This window comes from Embiotoca jacksoni, unplaced genomic scaffold (assembly GCF_022577435.1).
Source record: "Embiotoca jacksoni isolate LCO1_2020_lvr unplaced genomic scaffold, fEmbJac1.0.p SCAF_17, whole genome shotgun sequence".
Lineage (NCBI taxonomy): Eukaryota > Metazoa > Chordata > Actinopteri > Embiotocidae > Embiotoca > Embiotoca jacksoni.
In genome coordinates, this window is record NW_027185307.1 from 4875744 (window position 1) to 4903114 (window position 27371).

General features: G+C 43.0%; 1 protein-coding gene across 3 annotated transcripts; it reads right to left on the minus strand.

The window, feature by feature from the left end:
* Positions 1-1148: 1148 nt before the first annotated feature.
* itgb1a (integrin, beta 1a) lies at positions 1149-26626 on the minus strand. Of its 3 annotated transcripts, XM_069151323.1 has the most exons (18): positions 26290-26626; positions 16777-16950; positions 12037-12103; positions 11560-11645; positions 10708-10927; positions 10318-10488; positions 9061-9299; positions 8589-8744; positions 8406-8501; positions 7766-7855; positions 7369-7509; positions 7055-7257; positions 6717-6955; positions 6366-6588; positions 5387-5622; positions 5013-5179; positions 3477-3554; positions 1149-2970 (listed from the first exon to the last, which is right to left on the minus strand). In XM_069151323.1, exons 2-17 carry the CDS (start codon positions 16792-16794, stop codon positions 3477-3479), a joined length of 2430 nt encoding a protein of 809 aa, XP_069007424.1. In that variant the 5' UTR covers positions 16795-16950; positions 26290-26626; the 3' UTR covers positions 1149-2970. The 3 variants fall into 3 exon arrangements, with proteins under 3 accessions (XP_069007424.1, XP_069007426.1, XP_069007425.1); XM_069151325.1 differs by lacking the exon at positions 16777-16950; XM_069151324.1 differs by lacking the exon at positions 3477-3554.
* Positions 26627-27371: the final 745 nt, after the last annotated feature.

Consider the following 27371-nt stretch of genomic DNA (forward strand, 5'->3'; position numbering starts at 1 on the left):
AACTTCCGGTTGGAATATCCACATCGAGTCTATGATTATATTTATATATATATATATATAAAATATATATATATAAACAATACACCGTTTTAACAAATTGAACTCGTGTGTGTTCATATATTTGTATCAATGGGATCGTGGTCCTTTCAATGTGCATTTTTTTTTTTTAACGTTTTCATATATTATCATAATTATTTAGTATTTCGACAGATACCGAAAAACATTTCTCCCAGTTCATTGTGACATCTATAAAAAGAGGCTTTTCATTTATATTTCTGAACTGAAAAATGGCAGGCATTCCTTTGTTGTGTGATTATTGCCAAAAACAGTAATGGCCACACATTTTCTTTGGACAAACAAACCCTCTGAATTTTCTCCAAAAGGCAGAAAATTAAACATGTCAACGAGGTGTATTTGCATGCCATCAAAATGTACTTCAACTATTCCACGTCCAATTTCCAATTGCCTTGTAAATCCAGATGAATCACAACAAACATATCAAACTTCCAATTTTTACATCGAAACTCAGTGAAAAGGCAGTTCACAGTTTAAGTGTTTGGATGTTGTCCAGTCAGGATTGCGGCCGCAGCACTGAGACTTGTGTTATCAATGTCTTCAATAATATCCATTTAAACACAGAGGAAAAGCTTTGGTCATATTATCATTGTATCCCACTTCTGCATTTAACTTGGTTAACCACAACATATACTGTAAGTATAGTGGGAAACCGGATGGGACTTTCTGACACTGCTAAACTGGTTTGCATCCTTTTTAAGAGACAGAAACTTTTTTGTTTTCATCAGTAATCATTTATTTAAGGGTACGAAGTGACGTGGAGTTCCCCAAGGCTCCATTCTTGGGACTCTTATGTTCAAAATGGAAATGTTCTTTCTAATTCAGATTATTGTGAAAGTCTGAGCACAATTATGCACAGGACACACAGATCCTTATGATATTTATATATCATCAGGTGACTGTGGTCCTACAAAAGCACTCAGAAGTTTCACTAAATAAATCACTAACTGTTTTTTTTCTCCAAATAACAGATATAACTCATAAAAAAATGTTCTCCCGAAAAAAAGGCTGAAGACATTTACAGAGCACCACATGTTAATCCAATGGTCAAATATTAGCCTCACAGAGAGAGACACAGTTTTTGTACTTTATTTAATAAATAACTCAAACAGCATTGGGAGAGAACATGGTACTGAAATAAAAGGCACTTTGAAAACAACACTGTCAAGGCTTGTGTGGTGTACTTCAGAGGCATTTGGGTGTGAAAACATTTCAGAGGTGATTCATGTGACGTCCCAGCAAATACTCTTGTTTCAGTCTTACAGCCCAAAAACATTAAAACTAACACAGTTAACTCGTACAGACGAGTTCAACCCTTCACTGACCAAGTTGACAAAAAAACATGTTTTTGGTGTACTTGACAAGAACACAGGAAAGGACCTGAGCATGAGCATTAAAGTTGCTGCAGTTAGCAAATAGAGCAATATCTCATTACTTCATTGTAACTTGTGTCTTTACTATACAAATCTTTTGATTGTTCATCATCACCACAACTTCATAATTTTAACAAGTGGTATACAATCCCTTTTATAACAGTATATCAACAATACAAATAATGATAGTTTATATTTACCTTCATTTTGTGTATTTACTCCTTCAGGATAGACAGAATAAGAATGCAGCACAACCATAAACACTGGATGTTGCTAAGCTGCATTTCAAAACTACAGTGGGTATGGAAAGTATTCAGACCCCTTTAAATTTTTCACTCTTTGTTTCATTGCAGCCATTTGCTAAAATCAAAAAAGTTCATTTTATTTCTCATTAATGTACACTCAGCACCCCATCTTGACAGAAAAAAACCTGAGACCTGAAAATGGCTGTCCACCAACGTTCACCATCCAACCTGACGGAACTGGAGAGGATCTGCGAGGAAGAATGGCAGAGGATCCCCAAATCCAGGTGTGAAAAGCTTGTTGCATCATTCCCAAGAAGACTCATGGCTGTACTCGCTCAAAAGGGTGCTTCTACTCAATACTGAGCAAAGGGTCTGAATACTTATGACCATGTGATATTTCAGTTTTTCTTTTTTAATAAATTTGCACAAATTTCTACATTTCTGTTTTTTTCTGTCAAGATGGGGTGCTGAGTGTACATTAATGAGAAATAAAATGAACTTTTTTGATTTTAGCAAATGGCTGCGATGAAACAAAGAGTGAAACATGTAAAGAGGTCTGAATACTTTCCGTACCCACTGTACATTTACAACCACTACATTATCTATTGTAATTCAACATAACGGTCCAATCCAAGAATAATGGTCATTATTATTCGATACATCCTATTGAAGTTGTTTTCCATATATACACACACGTCGACATAATGTGCTGCTATGGCTGACAATTTACATGTTAAACTCAGGTCCTGTCTGGAACACACAGAAAGTCACAGGAAGTCAGTGCACAGAGAGACGAGGAGAGAAAGACAAACAGAGATAAAAGTGTCTGACAGAGAGACAGAAGCTGGAGAGTTCTTGTACATATGTTGGATATCTATCATGTCCACATTGTGTTGTTAAAAAACATGTAAATCCTCTGCCCATAACAGTCCAGTGGCAGGAAAAAAACCCACCATCATTTCATCAACTTCTGCAACTTAAAAGTATATACACATACTGTATACTGTACATCTAAAATACAACGAATGCATATTAATCATAAGTGTTAGTAAAAATACAGATGCAGTGGCCAAATGATACATTATTATGATAAAGCGACAAGAAAAATGCACAAATTCCACCACGTGCTCCCGTCAGACCCTAAAATCTACGGTGAATAATGCAGCTGTCAGATACTTGATCGTGGAGTCCATCGAAAATCTGTGAAGCCATCATTTGCCTTCATATTTGGGATTGACCACAGTTGTGACGGCACTTTTGTAGATCGGATTTTCGCCCTGAAAAGTGAAAAAGGAAATCATACTTATAATTGTAAAACTCAGTCGAAACCTATGGGACATTTTTTGTTAGTCTTTTTTTTTTTTTTACCAAATCACGTGCCCAAAAAATTGTAAAAGAGTAAAACTTCATCACTAATTGTACATATCTTTATTTGGATCACACTTGGCAAACGGCCATGCATCATATTTACACACATAAAATACTTACCAGTCGCGGTTTGGGTATTTTTGCCCTGAAGACACTTAATATCCTCAAACACTGCACAGGTTTTGTGATTTTCCAAGCTGTATTGTTTGTCACAGCACGCTCATGCAGTTCTTTTCAAACTCTGTAGGCAATATCGCTCTTCCTATGGACCTCTTCTGTGGTTTGTTTATTTAAGATTACTTGTCAGTTTTAGAAGACAGGTGAAATAAAGAAAAAGTAGGAGCTGCATGAATTCAGGACACACATAAACCAGCCCATGCAGGAAAATGAAGTGGAAAGGAAAATAAATACAAACTTAAAGGGCAGCAGCTTTACGTCCATAGTTTGGGTTCTGGAACTGATTGATTGGACTCTTGTAAATGGGGTTTTCTTGCTACAGGTGGAAAACGAGGACAGAATAGAATTCAGCAGGAAAACAAAGAACAGCAGCACAGAATGAGAAAATAAAAAGGCAGTATGAAGAGAAAAAACATGAATAAAGTGCGGTGAGAGTGACGGGAGGAAGACAATGTGAGAAATAGAAGAGATAAGAGTCAAAATAAGAATTGTGTTGCACTAAATGATTGAATTAGAAGCTCTCATTGAGCAATGAGACAATTAAAGTCCTACGATAAGGTGGAGACAAGTCAAGGCCCAGAGTAGCCCAACTAATCACTTGCATAGTTTCCATCTGTTTCTGGTGTGTCTTCCTGGTAAACTCGGGGATCTTTGCTGCATGTCATTCTGCTCTTTCTCTTCTAATTGCTCTACAGTCATCTCTCTCATAAAAGCATAAACTCGCTGTCAGATAGAAAACAAAATGAAATAATATTAAGTCATGTAAATAAACATGGCTTAGGTTTATAAAAATATGTAAACATAATATCAAATAAATCAAACTTGGCAACAAATAATAAAGGATGGGAAGGAAAAACTTGGATGTTTGACTGAACACCCTCATTTACACAGTCAAACACAGACCCCGTGCTGCTGCAGACATTTTAAACTATTTTTATTATGTATTTTCCGTCCTGTATTGCCACGTTGCTAATGCAGATTGCGTGATACTTTAATAAAACTGTCCTACTAAAACCAAGTATTCAGACATAAAAGAGGACATAGGGAGGCTCATGCTGTGTCTTTGAAATCCGTCATGGTTTTATTTTATCTTGTCAGGAAACTAAGTTACTCAGAGTTTCACTAACAGTCTGTCATTTCTCAAAATGAAAGGGATGTGGAGCCACAGGCCGTCCTGCCCATGGTAATAAGAAGACCCCAACATACAGAGGGGGCTGATTAGGGACATCTGCATCAGCAAAAAAACATCTTCACTGTTGTTATGACAAACTCCCACCACTAGATGGAGGAATATTACTGCACATGAAGTCATGCTGAACTCCAGCTTTCTGTCATATTGATGTTGGCTGATGATGCTACACAGGGGAAGAAGCAGGGAGGGGAGGAGCTGTAGTCACTCCCGGGAAAAAGCCCAGTTAGGCACACAGCGCATAGCATTCCCAAAAAAGTCCACACAGTCTCCAACATTTTTCCTTTTTCTTTTGAGCGCTGCTCAAAGGCAACAAATTCAATCTGTCTCTGCAGCTGTGAGACTGAAGAGGATGGAAGCCTCAGAAGACAGAAGGAGACACCTTATAATGATAGAAACAAGTCTGTGAATCTCATCTGCTGCTAAGAACAACAAATGATCTTCACAACTTCATTCCCTAACAGTGGCTGGCTCTGCAGAGCAGCCAAACAACACCTGTTTTCCACATTTAAATGACTCAACCCAAAACCTCCGCCAGAAATCAAAAACATTTATCCTGCTCGTCTTTCGCTTCCAGGCACTCACCGTATCCCATTTGGCGTTCATCTTCTCTTTCTCGAACTTGGCGAACTCTCTTCTGTCATGGATGATCATCAGCAGCTTCCAGATGAGCAACAGGGCTAAGCCAATGAGGACGATGCCGGCGACCACACCCGCCACGATGGGAATGATGTCAGGGCCGGAGGGGCAGTCTGAAAGGGGGCAGGGTGTTTAATGCAGCTTGAAATAACAGTGCAAAAATACCAAGACTTTGGGGAAAAACACACCATCACATGGCTGTATGCGAGTACACAAAAGACCTATTTTTGTGACTCTACCACCACCATCCCTGTAATTAGCTCTCTCTGTAACACGGACCTTCCACGCCCCGGTTCATGCGAGTCCAGCGTTCTGCTTACCCAGCGTGTCCACCACATGGACCTCCGTTTCCGTGTTGTTGTTGACAGCGTAGGTATAGTAGAACCAGCAGTCGTTGGCGTCCCGCTCCTTGCAGTGCATCACGGGGAAGGAGGCGTCGTTGGGCTGCGGCAGCTTGTCCCTGTCCTTCACTTTAATCAGGTTGAAGTCGCTGCAGTCTCTCTCGCATGTGTCCTTCTTCTCACCAGTGCCAAACGCCCGGCACTGGATGCACTCTCTGGAGGGAACAGAGAGACGCTCTCACTCATGTCCGGTAGTGTGCGGCGATAATGCAGAGAGAAGTTAACTTCGGTTTTTAGATATTCTGTCAACGACATTTCTACCTCTGCTCCATGAAAACAGAGGTTAGTAAAATTAGGTTCTGCAAGCATGAAAAATTTGACGGCAGCCCCTTTTCTTTTCGGAAAAAATTGAGTCAGTTAGCTCAGTGCTACAAGTTTAAAAATAGTTACTGTGATCGTTCTTCCAGTCCATAACGGCAATGAAAGAATGCCTTTGAAGAATGTAAGTGACGGAGACATAATCCAGCTCCTCTGTTCAAAGACATGTTTTCAAGTTCTAAAATGAGGCCTTGAACATCTTCATTAAGTTTAATCGAGTGGGTATGACCTCGGAGTCACGGGTCTCGGATCACCAGGAAACGTCCCTGCATTGTGGCTCAGGAAGGAAACAGCACCCAGAAATATACAAAGAAGGAATTTTCTGCTGTAACATGAATGGGCATTCTCTGCTGTTTAAGCCTCAGGTTTGCATGGGCTGAATTTTGGCCCTTTCAATTTTCTGCCCAGTTTCTTACAGTGTTGTTGGTCAACAAAGCCTAGAGGAATATTTACAGCAACCCAGTGTGTGAATATTTTATCCAAATAGACGTAAACAAATCTGAACCCATGTGATAATACACCAAAAGAACGCATCAAACTGTGTGATATACAGTAAACCGGATGTGTATTTCAGACTTACTTGTGTTCAGTACAGACTCCGGGACAGGTCGGGCAGGTTTCACACGTGGGGCCCTGGAACTTGGGGTCGTTACACTTGCAGGTGCCACATTCGCACGTTCCTCTGCCATTACAGACCTGCTTATTGCTGGCCATACATGTGCTGTTGTCCAGAGAACAGTCACAGGCGCTTCCAGTCCACATGGGGTCACAGATACACACTCTGCACTCACAGCGTCCATGTCCTGAAACAAAAAGAGAGAGACCGCTTTAACAAGCTTTTTTTGCTCTTTAAACATCATGATTTAAAATTAAATTGCTTCTAAAAAGACTGAGTAAAGTGTACATACTGAAAGAGACAGATTATTCTCACCTCCACACAGTTTGTTTCCAGAGCGGTCACAGTTGAAGTTGTCGCACTCGCAGTACTGGCCTCTGTACCTCTCGTCAGGATTGTCTCTCTTCTTGCACTCGCATGTGCCGCACACGCAGTCTCCGTTGTTACTGCAGATGTCGGTGCCGTTGTCTTTACGGCAGGTCCGGTCCATGTCCTCTGTGGCCACGTCGTTGCTGCTGCATTCGCACTGTCTGCCGACACGACCTTCGTTACACCTGAGACAGAGGGAGAGGTCGTGACGCCGAGAAATCCAAGTACAACTGAATGTGAGGCTTGAAAAGATGGATATTCTTCTGTGTAAAATAGAGACTTACTTGCAGGCTCCACACTCAAAGGTCCCGTTACCAAAGTGGCAGAATTGACTGTTCTTGATCCCGTCCTCGTGGCATTCACACTCACAGATGAATTTGAGGGTAATCTCCACCTCCTCTGTGAAGCCCAGGGGTTTTATCTTGATGGTCTCTGGCTTGCCTTGTTTTGGACAGCCCTTAGATGTCACACTGATGCTAAACATGACCTGGGAGTGACCAAATAAAGAAGATTCAGAGACCAAAACACTGACATAGCTGTAGTAAATCAACATTTGGCAAAGTGTTACAACAACAAACAGCCTTTTCCTAATTCTCACCTCATCTCCTATAGAGATATTGGAGCACCGCCGTCCGTTTTCGCCCTCACTAACCGCTCCGTTCTTACAGCGGGATGTGTACGCGATAGTCACTCCGTCGGGAAGCTTGCTGTTCTCCAGAATAACCTCGGACGAGAGAGACTGATAAAAAAAACAAAACAGAGATAACAACGTGAATGTTGTGTCCTGCTTTGGAATGTCTGGTTGTTTTCACAGTGTAACGGTACACAAAGGCTGAGCTCAGGTTAAATTAGAATAAGTGTTTAGAAAAAGCCTTGAATGTTCCAGCTCAGTCAGAATGCTCAATACGTTAATGTGGCTCATGTGAGTAAATAATAACTTGATCAAAGTTTTATAAAAGAGCGCTTTAAGTCAACAATCTCACCAAGGTACTTACATTGTAAGCATCTATGATGAGGTTGATTACATTGCTTGAATTGGCAGACAGAGTGCCCACTGCCGACTTCGGTATCAGATTTTTCAGCTCCTGAGAAGAAAAGAAAAGTTCAGAACAAAGAAAAAGAAGAAACCACACTGTTAATCTTATCCTCTCTGGACGCAACACAGGATCAAGAATACTTTTCTTGGAACATTTATAAGCTGTTGTTTCAGCTGCAATACACAAATGCATCACGTTACAGCCTCAAAATCGACTGCTTGAACCACTTCATTCCAGATTCAGACCGATGCCACGCCAAATTCAACTGTTACTTCAAGAGGTTGTTCTATCTCTGATGCATGCCGAGACTACTGAAGTAATGAAATGAAAGTCTGACCAAAGTTGGTCAGACAGACGGAGTTGGGTTAAACTGGCCTGAAAAGCAACAGCTTGGCAAAAGGAAATAATCACATTCAAGCGGCTGCTACCATTAACTTGCAGCAGATGCCGGAGGCCAGTTGGATGTTTTTACGCACTGGACATCCTCCAAACACACACATGCAGAAAGAAGGAACGAGGAAGAGTATGCTCCATGAGGATAGGATGAAAAATGAAGCGAATGGGTAGATAGAGGAAAGAGGAGTCAGAACCAACGGACCTGGTAAACAGGCTGGAACTCCTCTGTGACCGCAAAGATAGTCTGAATGTTGTTGTCGCTCAGCTTCTGAACCAGGTGAGCAATGGAGGGGTAGTCCTGAAAAAGAAATCGTATTTACAACGTAACACAGTCAACACAAGGATCCTTTAGAAGAAACAGTCAGAGCAGCACTGAACTACTTACATAATAGTGGCTCATTGTGTAAATATTGTTCTCCAAGTGACATTTTCCATCATTAGGCAGTACGATGCCACCTAGTTTGCCATCTCCAGCAAAGTGGAAGCCGGCATCAGTGGAGAACACCAGCAGACGGGTCACGTTCCTCCAGCCAATCTGGTCCTGACAAACCACAACAAAGAAATAATCAAATGGCTTGCTTCCAGATTTCTATCAGCACCCTAAAATACTAAGCAGGTGCTAGAGCAGCGTTGAACGTTACGCATGAATTTTTGATTATCACTGCGTCCAAAAATCCGCTTGTAAACACCGAGGACTCATAAAATATCTTTTCACACATAAACACTTTTACTGGCGCTGTATCCCTCCAAGCGAGTGCCGTAACGGTGGGAAAATTACCTTAAATTGTGAACCTGAGCGTGATTATTTCCCACAGGATCACTGAACAGGATTGTTTTTTTGTTTTTTTTCAGCTCACCCCACACACAGCCACTTGCATGATGGCGTCAAAGCCCCCTTCAGGAGAGTCCAGGTTTCCAGAGATGTGCTGCTGGCCCACCAGGGTGTTGAACTTCTTTCCGTCGCTGGTCAGCTTCAGGACGTTCTTGTAGCTGAACGGGCTGGTGCAGTTCTGGTCACCTGTGCACGGGTTCAGCAGCTTGGCCGGGGTGGTGCTGATGTAAGGCATGACGGTCTTCTCCACAAAGGAACCAAAACCTTTGGAATCAAGTTGGATTCAGAATTTCACTTGGTCAGTATGTGATATGGGTAAAGGGTTAACAAGATGCGTCGTTTGAGAGCGGGTGCTCCAGTCAAGGGGTAAGTTGACACCAAATGAATTCAAAGGAGGTGACTGAACTGTCAAGTGTTTACTTCTTTGGTTTGAATGTGCAGGTCACAACAAAGGTCATTCAAATTCACCTCCCCTTTAACCAGATCAACTCCATCTCCAACCTTCTATCTATGCATGAACCGTTCTGATTGGACATGATCAAGAAATATACTGCTAGTGTAAAATAATTATTATCAATGTATTTTGTTACTGCTATTATTTTGTTTTTCTAACTTCTATTCAGGGAATAATTGTGCTCTGAGTTTTGAAACAACAGTACCAATAACTTTGGTTTGGGGTATGTAAACAGTAGAAGTTAGTTTGGTGTAAACTACAACTGCCGCTGGTGTTTTAGCCTGTATTTGCAAGTTTTGGAAAATTGCTACTATCAAAAATATACCAAAATAGCTTCCAGAGGTTTTTACAACACCACAATGCACATTCATTTTTCAGCTCATTCCGTATCTTTGACTACGTCTCTCCCTCCAACCCCACGATTGGCAAACCTTTGGGACTAGTCAAAAAATGATCCCAAAATGGTTTTAAAAAAATATGGTTTTCAATGTTTTCGAAACATTTTTTTATCTTAACATATGTAACGTTGCATTTGCAGTGGTTCTAGAAATGTGACTTCAGTTAAAGTTGAAGGCCTTTTGGGACTGTGGTTCAGGCAGTAAGGTTGGTTATCTACTAATCTCCACATGCCGAGGTGCCATTGGGCAAAACACCGACCCCCAAATTGCTGCTTGGGAGCTCCACTGCTACTGGGTGAGAGGCGGAGTTTGTAAAAGATCTCTATACTGTATGCATACTGTACAGTACATTTATCATTCCTTTCTTTATATAAGTAGGCTGCATGAATCTGGACTAAGCCATTAACAATGCGGCACTGATAATCCTTACCTATCCTGAAATCAGAGGTGATCTTTGACATCTTCAGCATCAGACTGGTTCCCAGGTTCTTGACGTTCTCCAGATCATCCTTCATGGAGTAGGACAGGTCCATCAGGTAGTACAGGTCGATGGGATAATCCTCTGCCCGTTTGAACTTCAAGTCAAAAGACTGGGGCTCACCTACATCAAGATACCACAAATAAAATGACTCTGAAGTGTCCCAGTGATCGATATCTGATCAAAACCAAGAGATGTGAAAAGTAGCTTCACAACAGCTTTATTATGTTACATTATATTACATTTAGCTGACGCTTTTATCCAAAGCGATTTACAATAAGTGCATTATAGAAAAAAATTAGCATTATAGAAAAAACACACAAAAAAAAAATGTATTCAGACCAGATCGAAGGGTGAGGCTGAGTTTCTGGGGCTGGATCTGAGTGATGTCCTCTGGTTTCAGTTTCGCTCCTCCTTTTCTACGATCTGTCACCGCTTTGTTTCTGAGGATTTTCTGTTCTCCATACGGGTCCTCGATCATTGTCTCAGGGCAGCCCCTTTTCTTCAGAGACTGCAGCTCGTCACATCGGGTCGTCACAGTCTCGCCCTGTTTCAGGAAGTTCTAAAAGTGACATTACAGGAAGAATTAAAGAGGCAAGAGGTCAATTTTACAAGTAAAACCTGATTATTTCTCAGAAGGTATAATATTCAGTCTGTGCTGTTGGATGTGTTTTGGGGCTTTGTGAGAGTTTTGTCAGATCTGAAACACGAAGCCTGATAATGTCAGAATGAAGATTGCAATTTTATGACAAAGTCTACAAGAGAGCATGGCGTTTAATATACTTTGGCATTTTACCAAACAGAAAGGGTCCAACTAAAGATACTGTTGAGTTGGAAAATGGAAAATGTAGAAAGCAGCTTTTGTAGCTTTAAATGCAACAAATTCAATATTAACTTTTTGCTCTCCTGCATTTCTCAGTTTTACATTTTAGAATATTAAACACGTTGTAATTTAGGACAGACAGACAAAGTCAGTCATTTTAACCTTGGTACATGCAAAATATTTATAATTTTCTGATATTTCATTGACTAAACAATTAATCAATTACTTTAAAAAGATCAATACATCGATTAATAACCCTGCAATACGTAGCATCCAAAACAACAAGCTTAAATCCACTATAGGTCCATCAATATGGCATCAAATTGGGATTTCTCAGCAGCAAAATTAGCTGACAGCTTCGATTCACGTACTGGGTCTTTACACCAGCCACATTTGGCTCCAGCCTGGATGCACTGCCCGCAGTATTTGGCGTTGGCATTGATGCACTCGTTCCCCTCTAGATGGAAAACAAAGAGAGAAGAGTAGGCAGAGTCAGAGGGAGCAGTGGTCCAGCCTACTCTGCAAAGTAAGCAGCCCTGTTAAGCCCCCTGTGTTTACACATCAGTTCATCTGGAACACTGGGCGGCTCGACGGTAATTGGAGACAGAGACGGAATATCCTGTCCTTTCCATTATCCTCTCAGCTCCGTGATGCTGAGTGGAGCTCCATTTGCTCTGGTCAGTGACATCATTAACCTTAAGTAGCCCGCACCTCTCTCTCCAAGGAGGGTCTCATCATTAGAAGCTGTATGTAATGATTTACAAAGCTGACATCAACCAAATGACATCATGGGACAACAGAAGGATGTTACAGCATCATAGTAATAGTTTAAAAAAAAAAAATCTTACCTTTCTGAGCATTACAGTAGCAAAAGACTCCTAACAATACAGACATCAAGATCAGCTTCAGGTCCATCTAAAAAAAAAAACAAAAAAAAACCACACACACAAGTGAAGATATTTTTAAGTGTCGTGGTCTCAAAACAAAAAGAGATTTTAAATACAATATGCCACGTGTGACCATTTTTATTAATAATAACAGCTGGGCTGCTGGTTGTCCTGGATGCTTCGATTCATAATTTTCCCAACAAAAGGGTCCAGAGCAGAGAGAGAGTCTCTGAGAGATGACAGATTGAATCTGTAAATGGCCTGGTTAGAATTGAAGGTAATAAATTATCCAGTGACGGGGGGGCTTAGCTATTCTCAGTCGGTCACAGGGTAACAGGAAGCTAATTCAATTCAGACCACTTTCACATGCAAACATGTACGTACACACGTACACACGTACACACACACACACACACACACACACACACACACACAGTCACATTAACTTGCCCCTGGCTTTGCCCCTCCACCCCCACAATCCCTTTTTACTGTAAATAGCAGCAGCTCCCTGGAGTCAGCGCCTCTCTTGTCGTGTATATTGATCCCCCGTCTGGCTGCAGGCCCTTTTGGTCAGCCATATCGATGCATCTCGGCCGACTCTTAATGCAAAGCTCATGACTTACTAATGATAAGTGAAGGGGAGGGCCTCTCTCTGCACTAAAAGGCTGATTTGTGAACCGTTTACAACCGCAGTAGTGGCTTTACAAAGATGCACTTATGTATAGGTTTTTTTTTTTTTTAAAGGAAAAGCTTGTGAGGATTCTCACAATGACAAAGTTAACATGCTGATGTTTAGCACATTTTATATATAAGGGTCAGTATGGTTGCATTTGCTGATTAACACTAAACACGAAATACACAGAGAGAGTGTCATTTCTGCATTAAATTAACCAGAAGTTTAACGAGATGACGGTGTTTGAGGAAAACTTTCCAAATTTCAAGACAACTCATCCAATTGATGCGGAGATATATTAGGGATCAAAGTGCCGAACCAACTGGCTCGGTTGGTTGGTCTGCATTTCATTCAAAAACACATGGAGGCACTACAGAAAGAGTTTGGGATCAACAATGTCAGAAGGATTTATACTCTGGGAAAAACAATTCAGTGCTAATCAGTTCAGATTATGTTGAGATGAAATACAAATACTCAAAAGTACATAGTGGTGTAAGTTAGGAGATGATGGAAATTATTGGGACAAACTGTTATTATTATTGGGACAGACCGTGAATATCTCCAACAAATTTCATTAAAATCCATTCAACAATTACAGAGGTATCCAACCAACTGACAAATCAATCAATCAACCAACCAACCAGCCAACCAGCCAACCAACCAACCACCGCTAGCGTTGCTAAACGTACCCGAGAGAACCTCCTGAGTCTTGAACAGAGCTTACATTATATTTATGATCTGTACTTGAGGACACAAGCTTTTCCGTGAAACCTCACTACCTCATTATGAATTCTGCATGACTGCTGCTGTCTCAAACAATTTAGTTTGAACTGGTTTGATTTTGGGATTCTCAACCTTCTCTTATTGGCAGATCTAGTGAGCGACAGCTGGGAAGACACCGAATCAATGTCCTGATGTTGTATTGAGGTGCACTGGCCAGCAAGGACTCAGCATGTGCTGAATCTAATTAACATGTGGAATGTAACGCCAATATCCCGCCTGACCAGCAATCACAAACTCAAGGGGAGTCATTTCTGAGATAATCTCCACAGAAGCTGATATTCACCATACTGGATATTAAAGCATGAGGTTCAAATTAGAGACAGTGAAAAAAAGTTGGTTTCTTTTTGTTTTGTTTTCGAGCCCTGGCTGGTGCTGGCTATTCTTAGAGGAGACATTAAAAGACCGCATTCCCTGACACTGCGGTGAAGGAAGCTCTGACATTCAGTGTGCGTGGTGTTGACTGATGCATTCCTGAGTCCCTGTGTGAGTGTGTGTGTCCATTTATATAGACACAGAGGGGCAGACGGCCTGTCTGCAGCCCCCCAGATTAGATCAGCTGGCTTGGATCTCCACTGCTCTACATGGGTAGTATGTGTTAGTGTGTGTTGTATTTCCATGTAAGATAAATACCACATCTATCCAGGATCTGCCAAACCATGACCACCGCAATAAAGATATCACAGCATCTTTATGTGAAAACCTAAAATTAAAGAACTATGTGTTAAAATACAAATATATGAAACAGGTTTCCATGCTGTGAGATTGTGATGTTATTTTTAAATAAACCAGTGAAAACCGAGCTTAAAATGAAGGAATCTCAGTTCACATTCCTCTTATAACAAAACCACAGACACAGATATTTTCTTTTCATTCCTGCAGGAGTTTCGACTTTGCCTCTGCAGTCCCATTCAAATATAAAGTAAGGCTGTAAAACTCCAGCGAGGTGTCAGGTTAGAAAAATAACAATGTTGTTTTCAATCCATTGAAGCTTAGCAGCAGCAGAGAGGAATGCTTGGAAAAAAACAGAAAAAAAAACAAAAAACCTACAATAAAATTTAGAGCTGAAAGTCTGAGAGCAGCCAAAGAAATGGGTGAAGAGCAGGAAGCTGTGCTGCCTTCAAGTATACCTCTAAAGCTCAGAGTTCAGCGGTCATAAACACAACTTGTCAGCATTTTAAGGTGGTTTTGATCAACATAGACACTAAAGGGTGAGACATATGGTTGAAAGCTGTGGAAAAAGATAGTTATTATAGCTTGAGTTAATTTTTCTCCTGTGTCCAAGGTCAAGCATGAAACTTATTGGTAAAGAATTCTATATTTAGGCTTCTGTTTGTTTGTCATTATTTATGAACATAACATCATATAAATCCATTTTCCAGCAGCCTAACCTCTGAGGTCACATTTGTCAGCATTGTTTCCACGTCTAGATTTCTGTGCTTTTCGACACAGATCAATAGGACAACCATTTGTCTTCAAAACCTGTAACTAAAAGTTACTTTTACCATCAATAAATATATCTACCTATTTTAAGTCTATAGATTAATCTTTTTCTTTATTTGTAAACAAACTAACAGAAAACGGTGCCTAGAAATGTCCAGAGTGAAAGGCGACTGAAATCTGATCAACAATCCAAAATCAAAATCAAACTCAGTTTAGAAATAAACAAAAACACAGAAGAGCAGCAAATGTTCACATTTGAGAAGCCGGGCCGATGACATTTTGGGGTAATTTTGTTAAGTAACTAACATAGATTGAATGACTGATTAATGGACAAATCAATGCAGATGTACATTGATCATTCTCGGGAGGCAGTACAGTCAGACGTGTTGATTTGTTGCCATGTAAAGATCTGATGAGTCCACCTGCAGAGAAAGCAGCTGTGACCCATAAACAACAGCACCTACAACAATCCCTGTTTCCACACTGCACATTTATATCAAAGCTCTGACCTCCCAGAAAATGTTGTCCATGTTTGCATATTGTTATAGTTGCTTTGTTGGGAAGAACAATATTTCCAACACTCCCTGACAACAACTTTAAACTACACTCGTCTGTGGGATGCTCAGAAACCATACCCACGGACCATTTGTGAACAGGCAGGATAGTGCCAAGAATACACGCTCTTGTGTCATTGAGTAACATCACTATAAATAATACCGTCTGTTTGATTTATGAGGTTTGAGAAGTGCATGCTCCAGTAAGTACACTTTCATAAACAGCCTGAATATTTTGGTTGTGACACAGATGTGAATTCAATTGCTTATGTGCAGAGGGGAGGGATGAGGATGATCACGGAGGTGTTTGCATCACAACCGCAATGATAAAATGTATTTGTAAATGGAAAGCATGAGATTAAAGATGAGTTCCAGACAGCAGGACACACCGGCGCTGGTTATTCCTCTACGATAGGGCGCTTTATCTCCCGTGTTGTTCCCGTCTCGCTCTCGCTCAGACGCCAGCACACACACTGTACACGCACCTTTTACTCTTCAACGCCCGCTCACTTGTCACACACACCTGAGCTGTGACTAATGGCAGCTCAGTGTTTTACGGTCTTTCCGACGCTCTATCAGTTGGCAGGAGAAGGTGATGCATGGCAGACATTGTGGTGCGTGACTAAAACGAGGCATTCCTGAGAGACTGAGTGCTGCCTGACCAGGATAGCAAGCTGTAATACTGTTACTGCACTTTGGAGAAATGTGAGCTGTGCCACCCGTGATGCACGGATGCTGGAATAGTAACACCCCGATTCAGACAAGCCCTGCTTACCAGTTTCGTTGCTATTAACTCATTAACTGAAACAAATACCAAATGAATTGATTAGCCAGTTGAAACCACAGATTCTGCACATCAGTTCATCTGTTGCTGCTGTCTGTGCTTACATCATACATGACTGACATCAGCCGGATATCTGCGGACAGCTGCAGGCGAGTGTTACCTACCTGCAGGTAGGGACAGACCATGTGAAACGGAATCTGTGCACTGCTTCTTTAAAATCATATATCTCACTCAGTGTGACATTATAATAAACAAAGACAGGTCTTTATTGTTCTTGAGCTCCAGAGATGTCCCCTCACTGACTCTCTGGAGGTCTCCGAACCCCTGAGCGAAAACCTGTGGCGTAGAAAACCCAGCTTAATTAAGCTACACAGACCCAAACTGTGAAAGACTGGATTTACTTTCCTTTAACTGGATTTACGTTCCTTTAACTTGAGCCGCATTTGCAAGTGCTTAGAAGTACTTACTTCAGCAAGCACTGCCATGAATAATGACCGGTAGAGTCGGGGAGGGGAAACAGCGAGACACAGTAAGAGCGTACACTGCAGCAGTAAAAGAAGCGGTGGCAGCTCAGAGTCACAGCGCTCTTTGTAGCCGAAGGCCTGGTGCTTCCCTCGCTCAGAATGGCTGTTCTTCTCTGCCTGTGAAAAGAAGGAAAGGAAAAGAAGGAAAAACAGGAAAGGGCGGGGCACAGCTCGGAGGGAAAAGGGGTGACCTCAAGTCTAAAGGAAAGGATCTTACAGACTTTCCTCGCCTCTGCTGAGTTAGCCCTTTGGTCTCTCCTAATCCTCCCTCCTCCATTTGTAAAGTATATCTGGTTGATAAGCAGTTTTATTGTAAATGGAATATTCATGAGTTTATTTGGTAACGGAAACTAAGTGAATATAAACAGGTCTGCGTGGCTTCAGTATTTTTATAGACTGTGGTTGCTTTTAAGTTTAAAGCATTAAAACAGAGATGTGCTCAGTCACTCCAGTGTTGTCTGGCATATCTTTGGCATCCCATCCTCCCATCCTCCCTCTTTCTCTCCCTGATTTCCTGCCTCTCTCCCTCCTCCCTCATATCGCCCACACAATTGCTCAGTTCACTCCCTCCCCCCCCTGAGCAGAACCAAACCAGTGGCCCCGTTGACTCCACATACCCCACAGAGTGGTGAACATGTCTGAGCTCTGAGACGTACGGAACTGAAGGAGAATACCAAACAGTGTCCGTCTGTGTCTCCGTCCGCCCCCGCCGCCACTTACCAGCACCATCCGGAGGACCCTCTCACCGCAGACAAAAGCAATGAATCAGGCTGCCCTCTGAGACCATGACAGAGGGTCTGATCTTTAAAGTGTTCCTATTCACCGTCGCCTCTTTGCTAAAAGAGCCTCCGTGTGATAAATAATACTAATGAGACAGACGCCGAGGTGTTTAATCTTCTGCTGCTTCTGGGACACTGATATGTGCCGACCATAGAATTTTGTGAATGTGAATTTTCCACTCGGAAAAAAAGGAGAAAAGTACGATGGACACGGGTAACAAAAACATTTCAACACAGTTTCCACATTACATGAACATTTCAGTTTTCATACTATTCCCCAATAGAAGAAGTTTGAGTGGAACAAGTGAGTGAGCGAGGATAAGCAAGGCCAGCGGATTTTCATCTCATTTGATTCATCTGCCATCTCTTATTTTTAATCTGAAAACATATACAACCTACTTAATCTTCTATTTCTGTTGTCACAGTGTGAGGAAACAATCAACGAGTCGTAACAGTAGCTGACAGGCTGTCCATTCAATCACAGGTAAGAGCATGCAAAGTAATATCCACAAAGTGGCTTTAAAACCACGTGCCGACTGAGTCGACACGTAGCGAGAATATGCAACGTTTGCATCGTTACGTGACGTGATGATGGCGACATGTCAAAACTGTTGCAGATACACAGCAAGAGCTATTCAAAGGTTGCTTATGGTACATTTTTGCTTTTAAGCACCGGCTGAAGAAAAACCTCGGGGGACACATCACCTCGACTGCAGAGACACACAGCAAACGCAGCGACATGAAGTTCAGTCACATCAGAGAGTGGAACAACAAAATTCATCCGTGTGTGACTGTGTTCCACGAGCGCGATGATGAATACTCACCGGAGTATTGTTGAAGCTACTGTTGTACTACGGTAACTACCGTTGACCACATCAGTCACAGCTGTCCGAGGTAAGGTGACGGGACTATCAATTAGCAAGCTAGTTATGTCAGCTGCCGATGAGGCACCAAATGCACACAATTTATTCAAGACATGTATTTGTACCAACATCTGTGCCCCTATAGAGGACAGTGGAGGACAGAAACAGCTGCTTCGTTGTGTTCACTCTTATTACAAAGTAAGAAGCTGCTGCTGCAGATTTCTCTTAAAATGGTCAACATGAAACCAACCATGAGGCTTTTTTTTGTTGCTCCAAACGTTGTCAAATTTGATGTATAAAGAGCAGAAATACAACGGCATCATTGTCACTGGCTAATACACCATGATAGCTGTTGCGTGTCAAACACTTTAGCAACGTCAGGACTGTTTACTGTGAGTGTCACTGCAAAACTTCACCACTTTAAATGGTAGCGAGACCGGCCAGTGGAAAATCTATATGCACTCACTTCAACTTTGTTTTTTAGCGGTGTAACAGTTTGTGTGTTCAGAAAGTGACGTCCTCTCCAGGATGAAACTCCCTCAGTTCAGTAGCTCAATGGTCCACACAGTTACTGTCAGAAGTCTACTTATTTTATTGTATGCTTGAGAGTAAACAGCTCAGACTTCTTTCTAATTGACAGTATGCAAAATATGTTGCAGAAACAATTATGGCCTATGGCACACTTTTCAATGTTATTTTTTGGACTCAGTTTGGCACAAAAACGTATCAAATTGCATCTCCAAGGTTTAAACTCAACCATAAATTATTAATAAACCATAAATCTGAATGCTTAAAATGGTGACACATCTTCGTATTAGAAAAAATGTTGACATATTAACCGTTTAAAGTAGTGACTAAGAGACATATTCAGAGTATACAGTACAAAGTGCTTGAGGCATGAAGCAGTTTTCAAAATGGTTCCCCTGGAAGCCGGTAATTATGCACACTGTGATAGTTTAATAGGATCATAAGGGTTGCAGCTGCAGCCTACATTCCAGTGTTATCTGTAGTTCAACGTAGGGCTTGTCTTTAAAATTCTGGTCTGCTTTTTATACAAAACACTTCATTGTCTAAATATGTTGTCTTAAAGCCTGCCAACATTCCCCTTGTGTTTGACAGAGGCTAAAGATACACTTCTGGACGGGAAGAACTGTCAAACTTTTCCAGTCAGGAAATCTAAGAACACTTTAGAAGTGCTGGATTATTCTCTGCACCCAAAATACCTTCACATTAAATAAGGTTTGCATCTCGTCACATCACGTCCTCCCACAGCATCTGAGTACAAACAATTGAGGCAAAACCAGAACCTTTGGAGGAGGGCCAAGTCCATATCACTATTCATGGCTCCATCTCTGTGTTGAAAATAGCTGTGCAGTGCTAACAAGTTATTTCTGACTTGTCCTCCCCAGCTGGCCTCGGCCATCACTCCAAAAAGGTGCACTGAATCACAGGAGACACAAAATCAGATCTGGCTCACACGAACCCACAGAAACATGAACAGTTTCCAGCTTGATCGTGTCAATATTGATGGTGATATTTCTACACCCTTTGTCATTCTTGATCAAATGCAGTTGCTGCTGAAGTAGGAGACAGTATCTTGACAGCAGACAGCAGTTCTGCTCAAACATCTGTAAAATCAGACATTTTTGGGGAGCCATCTGTTTTACTGTTCACGGTGATCCTCTAAAAGCAGAAGCGGGAGCCTCCAGTTCTCACCAGCTACCACCAGGCTAAACTGGACACTGATTTCTGTGGATGTTTTGGGGTTGCCTGGCTGTGACACTGTGAGCCCGGGCTCAGTCTGTGGAGCTGGGAGCTGCTGTACAATAAGCATCCCCAAACATCTGGTCTTTGCTGAGTCGGCCCTTCCCAGGAAGTTAAACTGGATCACACGGGAAGCCTGTATGAAGTCGACTGGAAACGAGCCAAATCTCTGTTTGAAGCCGTGAAGATGACAAATTCATAGTTCAGTTGGAAAAAGAAGAGAAAGACAGAAAAGAGGGATGGGACTGGACAGCCTTGTAACAAAGAGCTGAACCGCAGTGAGCTGCCAGAACGGCAGCAAATTGTCTTTGTGAATCAAGTGTGTCTGATCTAAACCTAAAACAGGCCATCGCTGTAATCTAAGCTCCGGGAGACGCTCAACAAGCCTGGAAACCCCTTCAAACAATGACAGCAGCACAGCCAAAGGACCGAACTGGAAATTAACAAGCGGCTGACAAAGATGTTAATCCTCTGGGACGACCTCGAAAAATCAGCGCAGCACCTGCGCTGCTGGAACAGTCAGAGCGATCGCTCAGATGCACGACAGCAGTTTGCAGTCTCCCACTAATATTTGCAGCTGCGAAGTGATTAATGAAGAGTCTGCAGGGATGGAGACCAGAATAAACATCAGACTGCTGGAGGAGAGCTGCTACCGGCAGACCGACTGTATCAGCTAAAAGAAGAGGTCACGTCCACAGGTCGAGGTTAGCGTTCAAATTCAAAGCTTATAAAGATGGACTGCGTTCACTCGGGCAGAACGAGAGGGATTTTAGAGGCAACGCAATTGCGAAGTCGAAGGAAAGACGCGATAGGACGGAAATGAGTTGAGGCGACAAACTGACACGGCGACGCATCAGTGTGAAGCCAGAGGGTTGGAGCTGATGGAGGTGCTACATGAAAAGTCAAGATATGAAAAAGTTATGAGAAATGGAAGCGGTGGAAGCGAACGTCTGCACAACATGTATACCAATCCATCTAATAGTTGTCGAAATATCGGACTCCGAACCACAAACGCGATGTCACAAAAGGAAAAGTCAGAGAGCACCAGCCACATAACACACATATCTAAGATGAGAAGCAGGGAACCAACTGTTCAACAGAAGATAACAGACATGCTGTAGAAACGTCTGCATCAGATCTCAGATCAGTTCTGTTTTCTCTGTACGGACAGATAAGATCAACTTTGGTCTTAATCCAGTTTGAACCGTGCAGCCGGCCAGCTGTGTACATCTCCACCTCCTCCACCACCTCCACCACCTGCACCTCCTCCACCAACTCCGCTACCTGCACCTCCTTCTCCACCACCTCTGCCGTCGCCGCCACCTCCACCACTGTCTCCACCTCCTCCACCACCTCCACCACTGTCTCCACCTCCTCCACCACTGTCTCCACCTCCCCCACCCCCACCCCCACGACCTCTGCTGAGGCCTGAATGCTCTAAAACTGGCCCGTTAACGACCCTCAGATGTCTCTGATTAGGAACCAGACTTCACACTTGAATCACAGGACGTCCATTTCCGCTGCCATGAGAGCGTCAGAGCAGTGCGGAGCTAACACGGTAATCACCCCACAGTGACACGTATTTCCTCATGGGAACACCAAAGGAGTATCTGTCATGTTTAATTCTCCAGGCTTTGTTAGGGAGCCACCGACTGAACATCGTGTTCTGAAGCTACATTCAAGCTCCGCCGTGCTGCTTAATCAGAGCGACAGACTTTCAGTTGAAGCTGTGTATTTTCCTGCTCTACAGCTTTCTGGCTTGATGTCCCTGAACGCAGCTGCTGCTGAATATAAATGAGCGAATTATATATGGAGTTGATCCTTCATTTTGTCTGAGTGTGATGTCATTGGGCTGACGGGGCACTGCTGGCCTGCTTCATCAGTCCGATTCAGTCTACAGAAAGTACACTTGTTTCTGTAAAGTTCCTCAAACGTTGCTGCGTTTAATCTTTTCAATATTCTTCTACAGCTGTCGGTGTGAAGTCTTGTCTTGATGGACAGGAACCAACTTCAACGACTTTTTTTGTACTTTCACAAGGACCATAATAAGTGTTAAATGATTTTATATTCCAAGATGTTTGAAGGACTTTGGCATATAAATATCCATTACTTTCATGACTTTACAAAATACGTATTTCACAGTATGGAGTTTGTATATCTGTTGTCTGGGGTGACGCTTCAGGCCATGATCTGTGGGCAGAGCAGACTTCTGATTTAGCCCGATGCGAACTAAAATGGGGATCAACTATTTCAGCTCTGTCAGACTTTCCGAATGTTAGCGGACCGAATGGATCAGATTCAGAGTGCGACACCTTTTACTTCATTCATCCACCATTTAACCACCATTTTACAGCCGCGGCAGCAAAAGAGTCGGCAACGGCCGAGTCTGACGTTCAGTACGCGTTGACAGGGGAGACCGACGGTCTGCAGGTTTGAAGCTTCCACTTTCTTATCCTCGACATGTGACAACTGTTGCATTGGTTAAATATGATAGAAAGTTGGAAATTTCCCAGCGCCGTCGTGCATCTTTAGAGCCCCCCCTCCTCCCCCCGTATGGAGCTGCAGCACTATAATGTGTTCCTGTCTGTGAACTGGGAGCCTGCTGGTGACCCACTTAACACTCCTGAGACGTCAGCGTCAAAAACGGGCCACATTCACAAAGACGGAGAACAGAGTTCACATTGTACTCGTCTCGTGTGTTCATGTATGTCGGCGCTGGAGGCCGGCGTGTCTCGCTGGTCAGTAAAGGTATGAAGACAAAGTTTGATGTGGGAAAATAAACAGGACCAATCCCATCCATAAAATATGGAGCGATGAGTTTCCACTTTCCACAAAAACTTTGGGGTAGTTCAGTTGAAACAGACACGACGCACACAATGTATGTGTTACGCAATGAAATCAAATACTATTCACCAAAAATCCTCTTCATGTTCAGAGAACACTAAACAGTTATTGTAGTGCTGAGTATAATTTGATTATTGTTTACCGCTGCACGGTGCATTTTCTTCAAGCACATTTCATAATTTTGATGATGATTATTAGTTACGGTTCCGACATGCTTTTATCTGGAACTTATTGGTTTGCTAAATCTAAGACTTCTGACTGCATGTGCTTTATATTAAAAGTTATGCTCTGGCCATGCTGTAAATTGTCGCAATATATTGGGTACTGTTTTAAAAACAACATGACTAACAATATGACTAACAACTGGCGCGGATGTTTTTGGACACCACCACTGTTACAGTACGTGAGTTCAAATACAGACGCCGCCATGACACTTCTTTGACACCTCACTTTGACGACTAAAAATGTTGTTTTTTTTGCCAAAGAAACTTTTGCATTTAACAAAAGAAACCAAAGTACTCAGATGTTCCAAACACTAGCGTCAATACAAGAACTCGGTTTACATAAAGAAGAGGCTGAAAAGTCAAATATAAAACAGAAGCAAGATCCGTGTTAAAGAAACAGTAAACAAGACTGTGTCTGTGCGTGTCTCGTAAAAAGGCGTTTAAACACCGACCATGTTGGCGCAAAACCCCAAGTTCAAGTCCTGCTGGGGACCTTTGTCGTCATGCCCACGTCTCTCCGCTCGTTTCCTGTCACCTCCCGGCAATCTTTTATCTCACGCAGGCAGCTGGTATCAACAAAGTATTTAGACAGGCTATCCCTTCCCTTGTTTTCCACTCCAGCAAACGATAACATGTCTGTTTGGTCACAGCTTGGGGATTGTGAGCGTTGGTGAAAGACAAGCCAGTGTTCATGTATCGTGGGCTCAGGCACATTTCTAAACACAAACTCTTTCATGTCCCTAAACTGAGCCGTGCTGTGAATGAAAGGCCCATAAACATTTCTTGTCCGACTCGCACGCCCTCGCAGTTAAATCTTCACACCGTCACAATAACAAACACACTGACAGAGCTCACGGCCCGCAAAAGTCTGCTACTATTTACTACCAACATAACGTGTTCAGCTGCGTTTTCTCAGCAGACCTTGGCAAGCAGAGGTCACTTTTAACCGCGCCGTTCCTCCCGGGTGTTTCGGAGGCTGTTTTTAGAAGCAGGAGCCACCCTCCCTCCAGAAAAGGCCCGGGACAGCATTTGAGCTCAATGTGGAGAGAAAGGGCGGATAGGGACGAGCGAAGGCGGAAGATTTGGCTGACAGGAGCTCGGGAGGTCCCACAACCCAAAACCAAGAGTGCGGCCCACCTCGTAATCTAGCGGCAAAAACAGACAAATCTGCGCCATAAATTATACGCAGAAGAATGGTTTGGATGGAAGTTGCTACTTTGTACAAAAGATAGCTGAGAATCTCACTTTAAATGACCAAATGGTTTGAGAAACAACGAGGATGCAGGAGAGACTGCTGAGGTTTGCGCTGGCTGGTCAGAGATATGGGTCACTGCCGAACAAATCGTAGGTAACAGCTCCTCTGGGATCATCAGTCCTACACTCGCTTTCAAACTTCGGGGAGGATGAGGGTGTGTGTGTGTGTGTGTGTGTGTGTGTGTGTGTGTGTGTGTTTGTGAGCACGAGCTGGAGGTAAACGGCTCCAACACGCCATCATTTGCACCACTTTCCGCCTCTGGGCCCGGGATCGTCCCCGACGGCACAAAGCATGTGTCGTAGAGTGCAATCGTATACATTCATCACTTCTGTCCCAAAGGAACAGAGAAAGAAACACACACACACACACACACACACACACACACACACACACACACACACAGAATCCCAGAGTGCACATTCATCACTTCCTTCTCAGGGCGACAAGTTTGCACGAGGTGTACGCCACTCACCGTCAAAGAGACAGACACACACACACAGTCATGAGAAACGCCACCCATGCAGCAGAGAGGCCGGGCGTGGTCCTCTGTGTGGAGTAACTGGCCTCGTAAATCAGGTGAGAGCCGGGGCCCTGCAGCAGCAGCTGCTGCTCCCCGGGGGCCCGAGGTCACATCCATTCTGCTGCTGGCTACTGGCTCCGCTACCGTCTTTCAACTCCCCCCACTGTCCTACATTTACCCTCATCCTTCTCAATCCCCCCCCCCCCCCACCCCTCCTCTCCTCTCTGTCCCCCTGTTCTTCCATGCCTTTCATATCTCCTTCTGACTTCCCCTCAATCCCTGCATCCTTGCCTCTCTTCCTGCCTCCATTTCCCTGATTAAAATGAGCTCCTTGGCTCGCCGTCTACACTCAGCGCGGTCAGCTGTATTTATACGGCCTTCATCCTGCTGCTTTTCCAGCAGATGAGATGAGAGGGGAGGAGGGGCGGGGGGTCGCTGCTTGATCCAATCAATGGATGCTGTGCAGCCTGTCAATCATGCCCTGCATGGGCAGCAACAAGCAGCGGGCTCTTTAGGATCTGTCAGAAAGCTACTGTATATAATCTGATGTGTGCATCCAGTCCTCCACCTGAAACTGCAAACCGGATATCCATATCTCTGTTTTGTGCTCGCTGCAGAGGGTTTGTCTCTTCGGGACATCAGGGACTCCTGCTTTCAACATCTAACGTGACTCTCATCCCATCCCATGCCAAGTGATCCCTGAGTAACTGAAGTGAATCACGTGAGATCACTTGTTGAAGCCTTTTCATTTGACCATCTACACTGAAGGAGACGTGCGACAGCAGCCTGTTGCATCTTTGATGAGTGGACACATCCTGAGGATCACAATATCCACAGTGCAGAGAAGACGCACGACGACGCTGCAACACACACTACCACACACACACTTACAAACACAACAATAATAATCATTAACAAAAAATACATTTAGTCAAACACCTTTAAATGTTAAACTTGAAGCCTAAATTCCATGTTCATGTCATGATACCGCAGCATATAACACAAAGTAAAGCACATCACAGTGAGAGTAATGTCACCCTTCAGAAAGCTATTCAAATACATACAAAATACTATTGGAGACATAAAATGCCTTCATGTATGCGAAAACACTTGTAGTCGATGAACACAAGTAATAAACACGACAGACACGAAGAGAACCGTGTGAAACGTCACCGGGTTGCACCAACAGAAGAGGAGCGGTGTTTACCTCGGCGCCGTGCTGTTATATCCGAGGCAACATGCAGGACAAGTCCGCTCGCTTTCCTCGTCCAGCTCCCAGTGAGGAGCCGCGACAGCAGCAGGCGGACAGCAACTATCTGCCTCGTTGGCACCGGGGGCCACTTTCTCCGAGAGGAAAGTCACGGGAGATTTCTCCTGCCACTCATTCCCCTCAACTAACCCGACGCGCAGAAAAAAAAAAAAATGCGTACAGAATAAATGACTAAAACCAAAACAGGTCTGTGGCAGCAAAAGGTGGATGAATATCACAGCAGCGGCGGAGCGGACCTCTTTTCTTCGGTATGAAGCAGAGGAAAGCGGAGGCGAACTCCTGCAAAGCCACACGGAGCGTCTCACGCGACGAGGTTACACAGAGCTTTTCCGGTTTCAACCTTCAAAATAAAATACACTTGACGGGATTTCAAGTCTAGTAATTGAACAAATTCTCTGCAGCCCGTTACATTAGAGCAGTGTTACAATTACACAACTGAAACACTATACTAATCATGTTTGGTTTACATGTTGCTGCTATAGCTTTAGGCTACTGACAGAAATACTTTACTTAATATAAAAACTATTCTGGTTTTTGTAGCCTTTGGCAGCTACCGTGCCTCATCTATAAATAAACAAGGAATACGCCATTATTATGTCATACAGCCAATGTTGGAAATACAATCCTGGCTTTATGACCTGACTCTCACAGCAGTGACCCTGCAAGTGCTGTTGGTGGTAAATTCATCAGTAGGAGGTTGACATCCTAAATTTAGGTACTGTGATTGGTTGTAAAATATCCATGGCTGTAATCGGTGACTTTAATTGTCCCTGACCTTAATCCTAAGAGGAAACCAGTGAATCATTTCAGTTATATTTTTAAAATGCGGTATTGCCAATGTACATCTTTAAAATTCACATCTCTACTACTTTTATTTTGAAGGCAGATCCCTCTGTTTTTCCGTTTTATTTTTTCTTAGTTTCGCTGACTTCAGTCTAAACCTTCTGCTGACGTCACTGCTGGTAGACATACCCCCCTCCCCCCAAACACACACTCTCACCTAATTGCCTATTTATAGA

Coding starts and splice junctions, on each gene's coding strand:
- itgb1a (XM_069151323.1), bottom strand. Junction 8,502..8,588: donor ACACAATGAGCCACTATTAT/GTAAGTAGTTCA, acceptor TTTCTTTTTCAG/GACTACCCCTCCATTGCTCA. Junction 6,589..6,716: donor TGGAAACAAACTGTGTGGAG/GTGAGAATAATC, acceptor TTTTTGTTTCAG/GACATGGACGCTGTGAGTGC.